Source organism: Choristoneura fumiferana, chromosome Z, assembly GCF_025370935.1.
Source record: "Choristoneura fumiferana chromosome Z, NRCan_CFum_1, whole genome shotgun sequence".
NCBI classification, from domain to species: Eukaryota; Metazoa; Arthropoda; class Insecta; order Lepidoptera; family Tortricidae; genus Choristoneura; species Choristoneura fumiferana.
In genome coordinates this window covers 43,316,369-43,337,413 of record NC_133472.1, presented here as the reverse complement: position 1 = coordinate 43,337,413, position 21,045 = coordinate 43,316,369, and the positions used below count along the sequence as shown (strand labels likewise).

The window sequence follows — 21,045 nt, the reverse complement described above, 5'->3', positions numbered from 1 at the left end:
TATCGCTAGATGGCGTTGGTATCGTGAGGTCCGTTTCACGTTTGCTCGTGATTGGTTAAATCTAAATGAGCCAATCGCAAGCAAACGTCAAACGTCACGATACTAACGCCATCTGGCGATATTTCGCCTCTGTGAAAATCCTCATTATTTGGGAAGGTGTAAGAAATTATATACTATATACTACTTTCGTTCAAGCAATACCTAAATAACAAATAAAAAATTGATAGCGACTCGTTTCATGCAATACGCACCGTTGTCGTCACAGATCGCAGTTGAGGGGCAGTGGCACGGCCGGCAGTTGGGGAATCCGTAGTAGCCCGTCTTGCAGGCACCACAAGTACGTCCTGGGGACAAACACTAGTTGAGACGGACAATTTTAAATGATTGACAGTTTGGACACTTTTCTACGGGATGTTGACTATTCTTTCATGAGAACAGCTGGACCAGATACTAATACAATCTATAAATATAAAACCTCCAGGATTTACTTAATTATTTTTTAAGTTTCAGGACTTTTTTTATGTAAAAAGGAATAGGCTGACCACAGAAAAATTAAACATATTTTTTTATATTATTATAAATCTACATTAACTATACTAGAAATCAAAATGATATCTCAGGTAAGATAATTATTAATGGAATAATTAATTATTTTAATAATTTTGGAGTTACGTCCACAATATTGCGAACAATCCATCCAATCCCTGGCTATGACTAAAGCAGGCCCTGTACCACGAAGAGCAAAATTCGAACTTCGTATCTTGTCGTCCCGCAGACGCTAATATTATTTAATACGAGAGTGAGAGGGATAGTACGATACCCCACGGTAACTATAACCGATAACTTACCAATGACATTCTCGCGGCACTTGCACTGTCCTCCGAAAGGTTCGCACTCCAAATCCGTCGATCCCTCAACGTCGCAGGCGCAGCTGAGAGTGCCGCTGTTGTACTCCGCAGTGATGGAGAACACCGCGTCGCGACAGAAGCCTGGAGGCGAAAGTTAACTTAGCAAAGAGATCAAGGAACTCCCTACTACGGTCTTCTGTCCCTGAGGTTCCCGGTTTTTTTTAATGAGTACCTACTTTTCTACATTAGCGGTAATGGCCCTAAAATGTGAACTGTCACTTGCCAATCTTGTCATTGTCAAAAAACCGTTAATATTTGTTTTACTAGATGAAAACCCGGCTTCGCTCGGGTAAAATTTAGACTCATAATGTTGTCTGATTTTTTTTTTGCCAGTGTAAAGCCTGTCGTACTTATCGAAAAATCTGACGTATATTCCCAGCCTTAATATTATCACAAACGTACTTTCACAGCTAACCTACGTATCGATATTTCACGTAGATATTTCTCCTAAATCTTATTTGCCCAAATAACTATAATGTCTCCGTCTCATAATCAACCCATATACGGTACGATTCGTCTGTACGATCGATCTGATGAAAATCGACGAATCGTACCGTGTGCGGGGCCTTTAAGAGGTCACAATGGAGAACGAAATACGAACCTGTGACACGTGATGACGTGACACTAACGCCACTTTGATTTGATGTGATGACTTTGACATGTTTACTTCGCAACGCCATTATATACTTAGTAATTTATTCAAGTTTATATTGAAAATACTCCATAATCCGAATTTTCCGCCTACAAGTTGTCGACTCGGATTGACTAATTTTTTACGCTCTTCAATTTGATGTGCATTTCGTTCGAGTCTACCGTACCCCTTGACGAAATTATTAATATAGATTTGATCTTTCTCTGAGTAATCTTGAATTTCGAACTCATTGTAAAGGTCATCTAAAATTGTGTTTTCGGTTTGGTTTGATCACATCGGGTTATATAATCGGCTGGGGCAGATATTTTTAATAAAAGCACGTATGTTTGTTCTTGAGTCTTGGGTATTCAAAATGTAATAGTCAAATTGATGTCAAGTGTCCCGTGATATTTATTGCCAAGTTTTGATTTATAATATAAACAAATAAAAAAAGACAAAATTGCCCTGCCAATTTTTTTTTTTATACGACAGGAAGGCAAACGAGCAAGTGGGTCTCCTGATGGTAAGAGAATACCACCGCCCATAAACATCTGCAACACCAGGTGTATTGCAGATGCGTTGCCAACCTAGAGGCCTACGATGGGATACCTCACGTGCCAGTAATTTCACCGGCTGTCTTACTCTCCACGCCGAAACACAACAGTGCAAGCACTGCTGCTTCACGGCAGGATTAGCGAGCAAGATGGTGGTAGAAATCCGGGCGGACCTTACACAAGGTCCTACCACCTGCACTGCAATTAGTTTCTATCAATGATCTGTCAACTTAATGTAAATAAAAAAGACACAAGTTTGGGTGTACTCACCAGTGGCATTGGGGTGTATGTAATAGTGGTCGTTCGCACATTTGGAGATGAATTCCCTTGAATAGTCCAACATGTTGGTCTCCTTCAAGACGGTGTCTGTGAAGTCGGAGCTGTCAATGGCCAACAGATAATCGAGCCATACGCCTTTGTTGCCGTTGCCCTAAAAACAGGTTTAAATTAAACCAGAGCAATCACAGCCCTAGTTCCTCGTACGAAATAACCCGTAAGAATAGATAAACGCAAATATTGTCAACCCTAGTCAGCAGTCATGTCATACAACCGGAGTTAGCATAGAACCTATGGTAGGTGTTAATAATCTATGGCATAGATTATTTAACAGAGGGGTATTAGGTAAAAATGTACGTAAAGGTTCTGCGTAGTTTCATCATCATCATCCCAGCCTATACACGTCCTAGGCACAGGCCTCCTCTCAGAACAAGAGGGCTTGGGCCATAGCTCCCACGCGGGCCCAGTGCGGATTGGGAACTTCACACACACCATTGAATTGCTTCGCAGATTTGTGCAGGTTTCCTCACGATGTTTTCCTTCACCGCAAAGCTCGTGGTAAATTTCAAATGTAATTCCGCACATGAATTTCGAAAAACTCAGAGGTGCGAGCCGGGGTTTGAACCCACGACCCTCTGCTTGAGAGGCGATAGGTCAAACCACTAGGGGACCACGGCTTTTCCAAACCACTAGGCCACCACGGCTTTTAGTTTACTCTTTAATTTTACTGAAATAGGGTTTAAATATGAATAATTGAATGTTTTTATGGCGGTGAGTCACACAGTGATACTACGGTTTTCAAATATTGCAAATTGACTCTTTGCACATCCAGGTGGTTCTCGAAACTTGAAACTTGGCACGAAGGTGATTAGGAAGGTAGCCGATGTTAAATGACCCCACACTGTATACATTTTGCTTTGAAGCCGGGCTCTGCTAACACTACTTGATACTTCTTTGATATTCAAAGTAAACAGGCAACAAGAAGATCCAACCCACATCAATGAGACTTTAGCAGAGGCGCTAAACTGGTTCACCGCTAACAATTTATTACTAAATGCAGCTAAAACTAAGTGTATAAAATTTTCGTTGCCTAATGTGAGACAGTTTGAAACAACTATTTCCTTAAACGGAGAGAATCTGAAACTTGTGCATGAGACTGTTTTTCTTGGTCTTACGTTGGATCGTAATTTACAATGGAGCCCGCATATTTCTGGTCTTGCTGGTAGATTGAGCTCTGCCGCCTATGCTGTACGAAGAATCAGACAATTTACCAACGTTGAAACTGCCCGGCTAGTTTATTTCAGTTATTTTCACAGCATAATGTCCTATGGTATGCTGATTTGGGGCAAGGCAGCCGACATAGAAACTATCTTCATTCTACAGAAGAGGGCAGTCCGGTCTATCTACAACCTTGGCTCCCGAGATTCACTAAGAGAACGCTTCAAGGAGATAAACATCCTCACAGTAGCTTCACAGTATATACATGATGTGATATTGTATACACACAAGAATATCGAGTCCTTTAAAAAAGTGTCAGACGTACATGATATCAATACTCGTAATAAGCACAAGCTTGCCGTTCCAAAATTCCGTCTACGGAAAGTAAGCAAATCTTTGTGGGAAACTGTGTGAGATTTTACAATAAAGTTCCTGTAGAAGCATGGAAATTGCCACACAACTCTTTTAAAGAATACATAAAGAGTGCACTTCTGAAGAAAGCTTACTATAAAGTTGAGGAGTACTTATGTGATGATGCGACATGGCCTAAACTGAAAGCCGATGAAAATTAGGATGTTGATGTGTGATGTGATGTATTCGTGTTTGTGTATGTGTGTGTTTTTATGTCGGTGTATAAATAAATGTTGTGAAGTGTGACTTGGCAGTGTCCCGGCGCATTTCGTGTCTAGTTTCTGGTTCTGTTGCCGTTGTCCACGTTGCAGAATTTAATTTAAAAATATTTATTGGTTTGACATTTGGAGACCTTATACATCTCCATTTCTTTATTTTAATAATTATTTTAAGTTTTTGACATTGGAGGCTTTTTACACCTCTGAAGATTGTATAATTTGGTTAATTAAATTAGTTTACTTTGACATTCAGAGACTATATACATCTCTGAATTATTTAGATTAGGAATTTTATTTATTGTTAACTCAGGGACTTTCTACATCCCCTTGCTATATAGTAATTTTATTATTAACTCAGGGACTTTATACATCCCCTTGCTATATTTAAGGCTGTATATTGTTAAGCTTATGGATTTTAAACGTGTATATTTTTAGTTTAATTTCTAGTCACAGGCCCGCGACGTCGAAGCTCCCAAGACGATCCCATAGAGCTTATGGGAACGGAAGCAATACCATGCACTCGGTACCGCTCTGCTTTCAGAGCATGACATGAGTTCGTGTGAGCTAACTTTGGGGGCGGCAGACGTGAGCTTGCCTTCGGAATCCAAAAGTTTAATGGTTACTTGACCTGAAATGTAAATTTCAGAATTAAATTATTATTATTATAATTACTATTATTTTTAATTTATGACGGTGGAAGCAGTCTACACTTCCACTGAACGTAGATTATAGTTAGAGTTTAGTTTTGTAACTAAGGGACCCCATACATCCCTGTATTATTATTATTATTATTTTGTATTTTCTTTTATTTCATTGTATACTGTAGTTTTTAAGTATTTTATTTGTAATTATTTTATGTTGAAAAAATGACTTTCTGCCAAGTTTCTTGCGGCGCATTCTTCTTGGCAATGATGGTCTTTCCGAAAGCGCTGGTAGTTTTAAAAAATGACGTGTAAAAGTGCCCATTGCGGCCTATTTACTGAATAAATGATTTTGATTTTTGATTTTTGATTTGACTTTTTCATCCCCTGTGACCTAGCTTACCTCCAGTGTGACGGAGCAGTTGTCAGCTACTGGGAACTGGTCGCTGTCGAGCCGGAGCAGCGCGCGGCAGCCGGAGTTGGATGGACAGTGCTCCACCGTCACCCGTCCGGTGTGTTTCTGGCCGTCGCATGTCACCGCCACGTCGATTTCGCTCACTAAAGGGAGAAGATTGCTCTTTATGTCTTTGTAAAACAAAACTAATCGATATTTTTATTTTCTATCACCACTTAAAATATGAGCAAATTTTCTTTCATTCAGTGCGGCAAGGGGTTCATAAGACCCCTCATTTTATTTTGCGTACAGAATTTAAACTATTAACGCTGTTGACGTCTTTAAACGTAGGTTAATTAATTTATTGTAGATAATAGGTAAAATAATCAAAGCAAAATCCGAATTCTTGTTTTACGTTACAAAAAAGAAAATTGTTTCTGAAACTTCACGGGGTTTAACTAGCCAGCCATCATAGTGACGGGTTACGACTATAGAACTTATGTTATCTTTCTAATTTTGTACGTACACTTTTTCTATACGTTTCTGGTTCTACATGCAAACATCTATATTTTTTACTCACCAGGATGATCAGGCTGGTAATAATGCAGCACGAGCATGTACAGGCCAGGAACGGGAACCTTGACCTCGACGGTGATCGGCTTGGAACCTTCGCCCAAGTAGACCACGGTAGTGCTGTTGTCCAGTATAGGGGGTCGGGTGCTGCTGTCTGCTGTATCGGAGGATTCGAACTCCACCTAAAAAAATAAAACTTGAGTCCTGGCATATCATGGCGCCATGGCGACGTCGCCGGCAATGCAAGCAAGGCAACTTCTAGTCTGGCCGCGTCCAAAATGGCATGATTGTGTGAGTGGGGTGCAGCTTATGCATGTACATTTTAGTGGCTACATTGTCAGGCTGCCAGAGCATCCTATCACCACGTAGGGATCCGTAAATCGTGGCTACTGTTCTAAATTGGCGACGTGGTCTAAGCGTCGCCAAGCGAGTGACAGACGACACATTTTGTATGAATTGTTTGGATACGTAGACGACATGTCGCCGTGGCGTGCCAGTGAGGCAGGACTCTAAATGCGAAAGTTTGTGAGCGTAATATTTGGATGGGTCAAATCTTCATGATAAGGAAGAAGTCTAATGTTGAAAAACGGCCTTACCCGTATAACGCTTCAATAATTTATAACTAAGTGGTACCAACCTTAGTGATGGCTAACGGAAAAGCGTAGGACACACAAATAATGGGAAGATGAGCTAAGGCAGGTCCTAACTGGAGAAGTGAAAGAAAGAGCTAGAGGAGGCCTGTCTTTTTTCTTATAACTGGATCGGAGTGTTGATAATGTCATATCTTGATAGGATCACAAAAATGGCCAAAGTTAACTTCAAACAAATAAAAAAAAACTGACCTTCTTAGAGTCCACAGATGCGGTGAAAACAGCGGGTGCGCAGACGCCGGCGCGCCGCAAGCAATATGGCCGCGGCGTGATGTAAGACAGGTGCCACTCTGATAGAGGAACGGCTACGATGGACTTGATGCCGGCGAGGGAGTCCGTGTTGCCCTGTGGAAGGAGTAGTGTCAGGAATAGGTCGAGTGCGTGACGGGCACGAGCAACATGAGTAAGCTATAAAAGTGAGTAAGTAATATAAGTAAGTATGTAATGTAAGTACGAGTAAGTATAATAAATAATAAATAAATAAATATCCTGGGACAATTCACACCAATTGACCTAGTCCTAAAGTAAGCTTAGCAAATCTTGTCTTATGGGTACTAAGCAACGGATAAATATAATTATAGATGCATACTTAAATACATATTAAACACCCAAGACCCGACAACAAACATTCGTATTTTTCATACGAATATCCCGTGCCCTGACACGGGAATCGAACCCGGGACCTCAAGCTTCGTAGTCAGGTTCTCTAACCACTAGGCCATCTGGTCGTCCAAGTATGTTATGTTAAGTAAGCAATAAAAGTAAGCAGTGTAACTATGTAAGTAGTTGAATATTATGCCGGTATCACCTTGAGATCGGGATAAACCCCGAAATTTCAACCGCCAGGGTCAATGCTCATGGGAATTTAGTACAATCCCAGAGTTCGGATTCAGCTGCTGGTTTTATAACGGTTATAAAGCCACGTGTAAACACTGATGTTGATGTATAATTTTTAACATGAAACTTCCGTGTAACTCATTCATCCTACTAATATTATAAATGCGAAAGTTTGTGAGTGAGTGAGTGAGTGAGTATGTTTGTTACTCTTTCACGCTGAAACGGCTGGACGGATTTGGATGAAATTTGGCAAAAAGTTAGTTTATAACCTGGATTAAAACATAGGATACTTTTTATCCCGGTATTCCCACGGGATAGGGATAAAATCTCGAAATAACAACCTCTGGGCTTAGAGTCATGAAATTTGGTATGTAGGTAGTTGGACGTCTGGAATAACAGATAGGTGACTTTTTGACCCGATATTCCCACGGGATACCTAGGGATAAAATCTTGAAATAACAACCGCAGGGCTAAGAGCCATGAAATTTAGTATGTAGGTAGCTGGACCTCTGGAATAACACATAGGCTACTTTTTATCCCGATATTCCCCGGGGATAGGGATTAAATCTTGAAATAATAACCGCTGGGCTTAGAGTTATGAAATTTGGTTTGTAGGTAGCTGGACGTCTGGAATAACACGTAAGGGACTTTTTGACTCGATATTCCCACGGAATACTTAGGGATAAAATCTCGAAATAACAACCACTGGGTTTAGAGCCATGAAATTTGGTATGTAGGTAGCTGGACCTCTGGAATAACACATAGGCTAATTTTTATCCCGATATTCCCACGGGACAGGGATAAAATCTTGAAATAATAACCGCTAGGCTAAGAGTCATGAAATTTAGTATGTAGGTAACTGGACGTCTGGAATAACACGTAAGGGACTTTTTGACTCGATATTCCCACGGGATACCTAGGGATAAAATCTCGAAATAACAACCACTGGGTTTAGAGCCATGAATTTTGGTATGTAGGTAGCTGGACCTCTGGAATAACACAGAGGCTATTTTTATCCCGATATTTCCACGGGATAGGGATAAAATCTTGAAATACTAACCGCTGGGCTTAGAGTTATGAAATTTGGTATGTAGGTAGCTAGAAGTCTGGAATAACACATAAGCGACTTTTTGACCCGATATTCCTACGGGATACTTAGGGATAAAATCTCGAATTAACAACCACTGGGCTTAGAGCCATGAAATTTGGTATGTAGGTAGCTGGACCTCTGGAATAACACAATCTATTTTTTACCCCGATATTCCCACGGGATAGGGATAAAAATCTTGAAATATTAACCGCTGAGCTTAGAGTCATGAAATTTGGTATGTAGGAAGCTGGATGTCTAGAAAAACACATAGACGACTTTTTGACCCGATATTACCACGGGATACCTAGGAATAAAATGTCGAAATAACAACCGCTAGGCTTAGAGGCATGAAATTTGGATGTAGGTAGCCGTATGTCTGGAATAACACATAAGTACGCTACTTTTTATCCCGATATTCCCACGGTATAGTTTTGTAACTAAGGGACCCCATACATCCCTGTATTATTATTATTATTATTTCGTATTTTTTTCTTTAATTGTATACTGTAGTTTTTAAGTATTTTATTTGTAATTATTTTATTTAGAAAAAATGACTTTCTGCCAAGTTTCTTGCGACGCATTCTTCTTGGCAATGATGGTCTTTCCGAAAGCGCTGGTAGTTTAAAAAATGACGTGTAAAAGTGCCCATTGCGGCCTATTTACTGAGTAAATGATTTGAATTTGAATTTTGCATTTGAATTTGGATAGGGAAAAATTTTTAAACTTCAGCACTGGGTTTAGAGTCTTGAATTTTGTACAGTTATTCACAACACAACCTCAATGAAGACCACGATATAAATTTTGGAAATTTCCAGGGGAATTTTGTAAAATCCCGCAAATTTCAATTGCAGCTACCACACCGAATAGTTTACGCGTGCGAAGCCGCGGGTAAAAGCTAGTAGGATAATAAAACGGATAACCCACGTCTTTAATCGAATTAGCTCGACATGCTTCGAACTAATTTAGTGCGCATCTTGCAGTAGCCGCCGTGGCGTGTGCACCGTGAGGAAGATCTACAAATTAGTTCGCAACAGTCAAGCTTCACTCGACTAAAGACTGGTGTATAATAAATGTAGTATACATAATTATCCTCATTCATCACTTACCTCTAACGTAAGAACATTTTCTTTAGCCACAACATCAGCCACAAACGTCCTGGCCCTATCATCCACCACCACTTGCCTACACGGCGTTGTATACAAGCACTCGTTAAGGTTCATTTTCGCTCGTGACTCCCGCTGCCCGGACTTGAAATGCACGTTGATGGCGGTGTTATCGCTCGGGGGAATCAGCTCCATAATAGCATTGCGGTCTATCGGTGTCACGTATTCTATCACCAACACGTAGGGGCCGTTGGGTTGGATGTTCATGTTGTAGGTAAGTGGTTGAGCGTCCAGAACCGGGATCGAGGATTCGGAGGCCTTCAGCTCATTTAGTTGCTGAAAAAGAAAGAATTTGTTAAAAAAACCAGACTGCCTTAAAAACACTGAAAAGAAAAAACAAGTCTATAGTATGTACAGAACTCTGTTCAGTAACTTAAAGTTCAAAATTGAAATATATTAACCAATGTAACAATCAAAATGAAACGTTTATTCTGCAAGTATGCTGCTAAGGGCTCTTATACATTTTATATTACCAGCGCTTTGGGAAAGACCATCATTGCCAAGAAGAATGCGCCGTAGGAAACTTAGCAGAAAGTTATTATTCAAAACAAAATGTATAATTACAATTATCAAAAATGTGAAAGCTAGCATAACAAAGTAATTTAAAAAAGAACAGATAAAAATAACAAAAATTACAGGAGTGTATAAGAACCTAAGTCTAAACAACCTAATCTACGTTCAGTGGAAGTGTAGAATGCTTCCACGATCAAAAAATGAATTGAAGATGTAAATAACAAGTTTCATCCCCACTCACCACGGTGTCATCGATGTATCCATTAGGACTAGTGGTCAGCCCACTGACGTCAACCATGGGGTAGCTGTTCAGACGGGGGTACGCAAACTCCCGGCATAGGTCCTGGTCTCCGATGGCACACGGCTTGTCCACTAGTTTGGTCATCACCGTGGCTTCATAGTACGCTCCAGGGATGAGTACGAAGTAATCCTGTAGAAAGGTGTAATAGTGACATGGTAAGTTTTTGTTAATGATGATGATTACGTTCCTGCAGGCCTACTACGAAGCTGCCCTGTGACACTTATACTATTTAATACGAGAGCGAGCGGGACCGCACGACACGAACTTCGAGTTTCGAGTTTCGTAGTAGCCCTGCTGTTATCCCTCACCAGGGAAATATGGCTCGTAGAAGAGTGTTTGTTAATAACTAATTTTCAGCACATTTTATTGATATTTCACAGATCACCTAATGTAATAATCAAAGTTTCCAACGATATACGCACAATCATGACTTCCTTAGTGGTCTTGATGGTGACCGTCCAGTTGCCAGGGTTCATCACGAAGGGCGACGGCGAGAGACCTTTCTCCCCAGCGACGGTGACCAATTGCGGCTGTATCGTTGGACGCAGGAGCACATTGTATCTAGAACAGGATAAATTCTTCAATGTATTCGCAGCAATCAAAGGGTCATTCCATGAAGTACGTTAGGTATTTAGGGTCGAAAGATACACGAGAGATCTCCCTCACAAGTCGATACATTCTTGACAGAGTGGTCATGGTCGACGGACAAGGATCAGTAGTTTCTTGGTGTGTGGTGGTTTCTCTTTGCATGCCACACCGCAGAAATGGATTCAGGAGTTTCTAGTTGGCAACTGAGAGCGCTGCTCCCCTCACATAGCAGCCTGGCCCCATACTTCGAAGTGCAAAATTCCAACTTCATATCTTGCCGTACCGGTTACGCTTATGTTATTTAATAGGAGAGTGAGAGGGAACTTCGATTTTCAAATTTCGTAGTAGCCCCCTGGAGTCCAAGATTTCATAGTTACCAATAGCGCTGCTGCCCTCATATTAGATCTATGGTGGATTTATGGCAATGGATTATACGTTGCTGCTAAAGGTTAGTCGGATTCCCTTCTATGAATGTGAGACAAGGAAAGGGGGAGAGAGAAAGAGAGAGTTAGGGAGGATTTGATACACAGCAAAATAAATCGAGAAGGAGAACATTTCAAAAGAACAGTGCATGGTTATACGAGTGCTTACGTCTGTTGGATCTCGCCGACGCTCTCAGGGGTGACGACGATGGTGGCCACCACGGGGTCCTTGATGGGGTTCGCGTATTTGATAACCATGCGGAACAGCGATGACTTCTGGATCTGGACTATGCTGATGACTTCGTTCTGTGAATACGTGCAAGGAAGTTGGTATATTTTATCCAATTGTTAGTAATTCCCATGAGAATTTAGTAAAGATGTAGTGAAAAAGCGTTTATCTTGCTTTCTCAACTAGCTTAAAGCTTGGGAAGCCGTGGTGGCCTAGTGGTTTGACCTATCATCTCTCAAGCAGAGGGTCGTGGGTTCGCTCGCACCTCTGAGTTTTTCGAAATTCACGTGCGGAATTACATTTGATATTTACCACGAGCTTTGCGGTGAAGGAAAACATCGTGAGGAAACCTCCATTAACCTGCAAAGCAATTCAATGGTGCGTGTGCAGTTCCCAATCCGCACTGGGCCCGCGTGGGAACTACGGCCCAAGCCCTCTTGTTCTGAGAGGAGGCCTGTGCCCAGCAGTGGGACGTATATAGGTTGGGATGGAAGCACTTTTTGAATGACATTATGACGGAATATTTCATACACGGTCGATAAAGCAGTTATACTGAGCAAGCAAAAACAGACCTTAAGGTGGTCAACCTTTTAATTCCGCGACTGCTATCAAAAGAACTGACCTGAAGCAACGAGAACACAACGTATCCCTTCCAAGAGTGTCCCGGGAAGGCCTCCTGGGAGTCCCGGTACCTCACCGCCCCGGACGGAGTGTACCCCTCCTCTAACTCGTACTTGAACTGGTGCAGGGTGGGGAAGTAGTGCGCCCTGATTGGCTGCGAGCAGCGCCGGCCTTCGACGCGGGAGTGGCAGTAACATTGCCCGGTGGACTTGTCACAGTTGTTGTCAGTGGAGCCACCGACGTCGCAGTCGCATTCTGACGAGGTCAATGTGGTGAGATGGTGGGATCAAATGGAATAATAATAATAAAAATCATTTATTCGCTTAAAAGATTACACATTCTCGTAAATTATACAACAATGAAATATCTGGCTGTCCTCAAACTAGGCTGAGCTTGTATCTTGAAAACCTGGAGAATTCTTTAAAGTACTAATTTTATAGTACATTGTGTCTTAAAGGCGGTAAACAAGGAATTACGAACGAGAGTCTATTAGAGGGGGAGGCAAACGATCGCAAGGAGAACAATTGCCAGCCCGTAAAGGAACTCACATAATGAGGGCTACCGTATTCACGCTCACCAGTTGGCGCCACTGTAGGCAAAGGTCCTGCCTCGAGACTCGAGTATAGTGGTTAGTTTGTTGTTACGGGTGTGAAAATAAAATATACATTTAAAAATTATGTTTAATACCTTAAAACCGTACCATAAAAATATCGAGCATGCCACAGTGTTGCGTAGTCCCGTTTTGTTCGAAAAAAAGGTAGGCAAAATTTTTTCGAAAGACAAAACTGTCTCAAAACACAGATATTAATTGCCTCGTAACGCACATTTGCTATAATTAATTTCAAGTATTGCAAAATATTCACATACTTAATTATTCTAATTAAATTATAAATAAACCCGCGTAGCTCACCCAAAAACAGTGACATTTGACATTTCGGAGACCTCTCGCTACACTAGCGCCTCTAGCGGCGAATTCATACGCGATAGCCCTCACTGTCTGGAAACACGGCTGACGGAACTTGATTACGGCAGGAAGTGCCGAAAGAAAAGTAATTCATTCATGGTGACGATGGAAAAAGAGGTAATAGGGTTTAAGACACTTACGCGTACACCCGAAGACGTTGCCAGCAGTCAGGCTGTAGAACCCGTCAGCACACTGGGAGCACTGGCGGTGGTCGACGTGCAGCTTGCACGCGCACTGCCCGGTTTTGGTGTCGCAGGACCCCAGCCCGCCCAATGTGCCCCGCACGTCGCAGTTGCAGTCTGATGAGGCAGGAAGGTATTAGTCAACAGTACACTGTAGACTCTACTGTTTGTTCATTTTATACAGGCGTATATTATAAAGTAATGAAAATTTAATATTAAGCAGGAAACGTTCAGCGAAGAAAAGTAATAAATGGGTTGAAAATTGAATTTGTAGTGTTTTTAGAAAAAAAAAAAACTTTTTTTCTGTCGCTTTCTAAAATGCTTTTCTCTATGCGGTTGCTATGGCGCTACTTGCGTGACGTCAAATGTAAGTATGCTCTCTAATCTTGAATTTCGAACTTGTATAATCGATTTATAAAATAATAAAAAACAAATACCCACTAAATACCTTATTAATTGTAGAATTCTTCACCAGAACTTGAAACATTAAAGGTTAATTCCAAGAAAGTGGCACTGTATTCTGACAATCGTTTTTTGACTGAATATAGTATAATGTTGCATGCTTACCTTCACATCCTAAAGGATTGTAGTCCTGCAGATTCCAGTACAGCGGCTTGCAGTCGTTGCAGATGCGTCCCTGCACTCGTTCTTTGCACCGGCACAGCTCCCCAGCCGGCACGGAACCACATCCTGAGATGCACAACATTCATTAATGTCTAACAGGCAAACAGGGCTATGCCTTCCGACAATCAACCCTGGATAGTCCCGCAAACTTCGCAGATATGGCAGACCCCACTCCGACTACTATTTAGGTTCCTGGGCCAATCAACTATTTTATTGAAACTTTGGGCGTCTCCTGCGTTACCAAAAAATCGTACTTCCAACAAGATATTTCACGGTTTAATAGGTTGAACTTACGTAGGATGGTATGTATTCATGAACACCATCTATTAAATTACAGAAAAAACATGTTCACTTACAAAAATCTGAAATTGTTTGAAAAATGTCGCGGACAGATTAGTGTCGGTAAAAAAGTTGATTGGCCCTCCTAACAGGACATGCCTTACTCAACTCAACAACACTTACTCCCTGCTTCACCATCCATTGATTAAATTTATATGACGGATAAATGTGATGCCGTCTCTGTTTGTTTTGTTCGAATAGACGGAGACGGCATCACATTTATCCGCCTAATAAAATTAATCAATCGGTGGCGAAACAGCCCCTTGATAATCTAGGAGTTATGACAGCCCCAAGTGCAAAACATGTATAGAGATAGAAGATACCACAGACATTGTGCTTTGTGCTATAATGTACAGTCACCAGCATTAATATCTGCTACAGCGGAGCATGCAAAAAAAACTGACACGTCCTTCCGGCCCTAGAAATAGAGTCTTATCAGATATTTATGCACGTTTGTTGTGTCAGATATTGGTGCTCGTGACTGTACGGTCAACGACTATAATCCCTGACCCACCACGGAACCATGTCACAGTAAACGTCATACCCAACAAACATTTTAGTCGTATTTGTGTAAGTTATGCGACTCATAATGCTATAAACATCGTTTAGAAGTAAATTTAGCGTGTAATATGACTATGGGTCTCTTATCATTATACAACTTGTAGTCGTATATAGAAATCGTATAAACTTCTATAAGACTGTTTTATATCACCAATACACAACTTTTAGTCGTATAACTAGTGCTGTCGTCTTAATAACGTCTATATGACTTTTACACCGGTATTTATCGTATTAGAGCCGCGAAAACTACTATTACGTGACGATCGTGTAAGAGTAATATATTGCACTCTTATAAAATTTAGAGTCAATTTGTAGTCCTATATAGACATCGTATAGACTTCTATACGCCCGTTTATATGACTGTTACACAACTTTTAGTTGTATAACTAGTGCTGTCGTCGTAATAACGTCTATATGACTTTTACACCGGTATGTATCGTATTAGAGCCGCGAAAACTACTATTACGTGAGGATCGCATAAGAGTAATATATTGCACTCTTATAAAATGTTGAGTCGAATTTTAGTCGTATATTGACATCGAATAGACTTCTATGCGACGTTTTATATGACATTTACACAACTTTTAGCGGTATAACCGGAGATGTTGGCTTAGTAAAGTCTATACGACTTTAACACCAACATTTATTGTGTTATAGTCATAAGAACTACTTTTACGTGACGATCGTGTAAAAGTCATAAATTGCACTCTTATACGATTCTAAGTTAATTTGTAGTCCAATATGAACATCGCATAAACTTCTATACGACTGTTTTACATGACTATTATACAACTTTTAGTGGTATAACCGGTTGTCATCTTGATAACGTCTATACCTACGTCTACACTAACATTTGTCGTATTAGATTCCCGAGGACTACTATTTTTACGTGACGATCGTATAAAAGTGATAAATTAGGTACACTTTTTTAAGATTATAAGCCGATTTGAACACTTTTATGCTACTATTTATTACGTATATAACTTTAGTGACACAGCTTTTCTTTGTAAAGTTGATAATAATATTTGAAATTTATAAAAATTTCACCTAACCCTAATTTCGTTAAAATGGCTGACAAAAGAAAAGTTCACAGAATGCAAAGTCGTTTAGATATTGTATTACGGTTGTATCTTAAACCCTAAGACGTTTAAAGGTAATTATTAAACCGTTCATTAAAAACATTGAAAAGAATATAGCTTAATTTACAGAATTTATAAGGCGCGTTCATTATATTGAGAAGACTAGGGCATATTACTCGATAGCGTTAATTTCCCAGCAGATAAATGTACTTACTTAGTCGTACGTGAGTTTCGAAGATGTCACAAGAAGATAACTAAAATATAAAAATGGCTGTTCTACTTTGCTATGATTAAAGTAATTGTCCGTCGCAGTTTTTAAGTTTGAATTTACTACATTTATCTGATAACTTTACAACAGAACCCCATATTAAAGTCACGATAAACACTTTTATTCGATAAAATGCGGTAAAACAGCGGTAATAAACACCATAACTCCATGAACATTGGTCATGACACCATGTCTCACGATTTCTATACGACCACTACACGACTGATACAGTGACTTATAGGACTGCTACGTGACTATATTACGACATAGATTCGTATAAAATGGGCCTTTTCTCGGTCATATCGATGTGATAACGACGTGTTTACGACCAGCTTATACAACCAAAAGTCAAAATTGGCACGTTGTGGCCACCTGTAAAATGTTTGTTGGGTAGTGACATCGCATTAATTAACAAGGAAAATCGTAATGACATTTCCTGTGAAAAGGTTCCGTGGTGGGTTAGGAATTCAATCCTTGACCGTACATGGGCACTACAGCTCGGATCATCGGGGGTCGCGCCAGAAAGTCGGGTTTGATGGGCTAGGTATAATAGGGAATATTACTGCAATTTTCTGCCGTCAGAGTGTAGCGCTAGCGCAAACCGTAATAGTATTTTATGCAACGTTGTATAAGTGAGGTGTTAAAACGCGAGTTGGCGTGGGTAACGATATGAGCCACACGCCACGACTGTACGGGGAACACGGGCCAGTATCAAATCAAACTCACCAGCAAACAAAGCGACGACTCCCTTCGGATCGCAGTTGCACTCCTCGCACGCGGGGTAGTTGTAGAAGCTCTCCTTGCAGCTGTCGCACTTGGTGCCGTCGAAGTTGCTCTTGCAGTGGCAGCTGCCGGCGTCATCGCAGGTCGAACCGATGGAGCCCGAGCCGTCGCAGTCGCAAGCTGGAACCAGAGAGACTGACAGCTGTCTGACAGGCGACAAATGGCAAAGACAATCCATTATCAGAAGCCGTATTGCTTAACGTTTCTGACGCTCGTGATCGCAATCAAATGACAGTTTTTGTATGCGAAATCTGTCACTTAATTGCGATCGCGAGCTTATACCAAACTAGACTACAGACTAGATGTTAAATAATGTGTTTCCATCGTATTTTGTCTGAAAACTTAGGTTTTTTTTTATTCGACTGGATGGCAAACGAGCGAGTGGGTCTCCTGATGGTAAGAGATCCCCACCGCCCATAAACATCTGCAACACCAGGGGTATTTCAGATGCGTTGCCAACCTAGAGGCCTAAGATGGGATACCTCAAGTGCCAGTAATTTCACCGGCTGTCTTACTCTCCACACTGAAACACAACAGTGCAAGCACTGCTGCTTCACGGCAGGATTAGCGAGCAAGATGGTGGTAGCAACCCGGGCGGACCTTGCTGGTATTTATATTGCTTTCTCAACTAGCGTACTAAAGTTTACTGAAGCTAAATGTGAAAGCTAGATAAAGACGAACTTATCCGACAAAATATGATGGAAACACATTATTTACAACATCTGTAATGGTTTACCGCACGCGAGTAAACCGCAATTCAATTCAACTGCTGGATCTACTGTCTATCTCAGATCAAATAAAAACTAAAGATAGGGCGCTGCGAACAACGAAGTGAGGCCGGTCAAACTACACAAATCCGTGTGCTAACACAGTGGCACGCACACACTTGCAACCAAACTACACCAAAACCTTATTACTTAACATAAAACGTCAACACTAGTGTTGCCATTATAATATTGTAGTTACCCTGTTCGCGCACTAAAACCTTTTTAGGCCGTATACAGTGCAGGGGTGCTCTCTGGCAAAAAAAGACAGTCTTGTCAGTCGACATAAGTTTTTTTATCCGCTCACTTCTTGTGCTCGTAATAAACCGCATCGCAAAAACAAGAAGATTTCCTTGACCCCGCATCACATCATCGGCCGGAGCCCTAACCAGGTGAGTGCTTCTGCACTGTTGGAAATTCCATTTGGCATAGCGCGCTCACGGTCTTCCGCCACCCATTAAAATTGGCTATTTACATTAGGTATTGGGTAAAAGCCGCCTATGTAATATAATCTTTTTTTATTAATTCTATTCTTTATTAACACAGCTTAAAACGTGAGAAAGTGACACGCAACGTAGTTATTTGGTTCTTGTAAAAGTTTATCAACGTTTTTTATTGTAGTAACGGTATCAAAGTGTGAAAGTAATTAAAACGTTATCCAACGGTAATGATATTTTTGTAGTATCAGGGTACTAAGAATTATTATGGCAACACCGGCCTACGCACACATGTTTATAAAACCGGCCTCACCGGGCGTTTCACCGCGCGCCATCTTTACTTTTTATTTGATCTGAGCTGTCTATAGGAAACTTTTGGCCGCGCCTTTGAGCGCGTGGAATTCGGTTATGGCGCGCTGTTCCCTCTCGAACTGTACATTTTTACGGGATAAAAAGTAGCCTATGTCACTCTCTGGCCCATAAATTATCTCTATGCCAAAAATCACGTCGATCCGTCGCTCTGTTTGAACGTGAAAGACGGACAAACATACAAACACACACACGTTCGCATTCATAACTACATACATACATACATAAAATCACGCCTCTTTCCCAACGGGGTAGGCAGAGACTACATCCTTCCACTTCCTACGATTCTGGCATACAACTCTCGCTTCCTCTACATTCATCAATCTTTTCATGCTTTTCATAACTATTAGTATGTATATCGGAAACTTCTGCCAATTTTGTATGGGGATTGAAACTTACCATTTCTTTTAAAATTTCCTATATTTCTTGAGAAATTTCTCAGAAATTTCTGAGAACTTTTCCAACTTTTTGGCTTCTTTCACAACTTGCACATCTGTAGCTGGATGTAATGTTTTAGGTGCGAAGCCGTGGATAATGCCCACTAAGTTAGTACAAACAACTCACGCAAGCAATCCGGGTACTTGTAGTACCCTGGCGAGCACTGGTCACACCGCTTGCCCCCGAAGTTGGCCAGGCAGTTGCACTTGCCGTCAGCCGCGCAGGTGGTGGAAGTGGAACCGGTCTTCGAGCACTCGCACTGTTCGCACTGACGCTCGCGGCCACGGATCTGCATGTAGTAACTGAAACATAAAATAGTATTTTATGCAACTGTATCGTAATAGGGGCCCTTAAAACACAAACGAGGCGTAGCCTCACATGAGTGTTTTAAGGCCTAATTACGTACAGTTGCATACAATATTTTATCCATATCCATATATTAAATCCTCTATCATGTGTTCCGCGAACCATTGAGAATGACCTGCATTAACGAGAACTAGGTAGGTATGTCTGCCCCACGAGCTGCGCCCGCGACCACCTGCTACTGCACGTGATCGCGGCCCCCCCCCCGTGCTGTAATGATTCTGTATCGTAATGACCATTACGATACAGCCGTGTTCATAATAGAATCCAATGTCGTAATGCTGGTCATTACCTATGGTTTTTGAATGCATAATTGAGGATTTACTATATGAAGTGTAGATAAAAAGCCTTAACTACTTGCCGAAAGTCAGTATCAAGGAAGTTTTGGGGTCATTATATATAACATCACACATTTAGAAGGGTCTGCATGTAGAAGATGAAACAGGAAAATTTTGAAAGACATATTTGGGGAAGTCTACATATATCAAGGAACCTTTGGGGTCACAAATTACATCACACATATACAGGAGGAAGAGCCAGGTGATTTTCATAACAATAAGTACGGTGACAATGAGAAGGGGGTCTCAAAATTTGAGTGACTAATGGCGTATATTCGGTTATTTTTCAGGGCTGGCCTGAATTTTTGTATGTAGATTACAATTTCGAATAGGTAGCTTATTAACATCTTGGGGTAGGTACTAACACGATCAAAAGATATATACAATACAATACAATTATTCTTTATTGTACACCAGAAAGAGTGAGCGATAAAGAAAACAGGTACACAGAGAAAATTACAAGGTAAGCAAAAGGCTTTATATATTTAGTAATTTAAAAAGATGTTTCCATACAAATCGCCGTAACCGAAAATTATCTGACTTAAACAATTTATTGAATCAGGCGTTACTTTGCGGAGGTCCATATCAATGAACTAAAAGAATTTCCTTGCTCACCCGCGACCTTACGATAGCTAAGCTTATGCAAAATATGCGTGTTCATGCAGTTCCTCCACCTCTACACTGTAAGAACACACATAAATCACACAAACCCATCTATCACCACCAAACCATCACCATCACCATCACCATCACCATCTGACTTAGTTTAAAAGATTGTAAGCGTACAGACGGCGAAGTATGACTGTATTTTAACCCCCGAATTAAAAGGAGGGGTGTTATGTTTGACACCAATGTCTGTCTATCTGTCTGTGGCTTCGTCGGATACACCGATTTCGATTCGACGGATCGATTTTCAGTTGCTGACATTCTCTATTCATTGCGCGGCCGACACTCGCAGGATATAAAAGTTCTTACTTACCCAGCAATGCACTGGTCGCAACGCGCGCCGCCGAAACCTTCCTTGCAAATGCACTGACCAGTGACGTCATCACAGATGTTCGGTTGCGTGCCACTCGTGTCGCAATTGCACTCTAAAATAATGATAGGTTACTTAAATTATTGATTGATTCAGCTTTGTATCATAGATTATATCGGGCGTGGCCTGTAATATGAGCAGATAATTAAAACGTGGATCATACTCCTCAAATTGAACAACATTAGCTCAGCGACTTAGAAAAAATAGTTTTTTCATTTTTATTACACTTTTAAGTTTATTCGAAGAAGCAATGTAAAGCAAA

General features: G+C 40.9%; 1 protein-coding gene across 1 annotated transcript in view; it reads right to left on the bottom strand.

Moving 5' to 3' along the window:
• Positions 1-21,045, bottom strand: part of LOC141437627 (laminin subunit alpha-like) — a 98,199-nt gene that overhangs the window by 56,290 nt on the left and 20,864 nt on the right. The window contains 16 exon segments of the mRNA XM_074101079.1: positions 252-344; positions 849-989; positions 2,364-2,523; positions 5,261-5,415; positions 5,832-6,006; positions 6,667-6,819; positions 9,508-9,840; positions 10,319-10,507; positions 10,801-10,939; positions 11,558-11,694; positions 12,240-12,493; positions 13,343-13,501; positions 13,952-14,074; positions 16,982-17,158; positions 19,173-19,348; positions 20,727-20,838. Of these exon segments, the coding sequence (XP_073957180.1) occupies positions 252-344; positions 849-989; positions 2,364-2,523; positions 5,261-5,415; positions 5,832-6,006; positions 6,667-6,819; positions 9,508-9,840; positions 10,319-10,507; positions 10,801-10,939; positions 11,558-11,694; positions 12,240-12,493; positions 13,343-13,501; positions 13,952-14,074; positions 16,982-17,158; positions 19,173-19,348; positions 20,727-20,838 (2,676 nt within the window).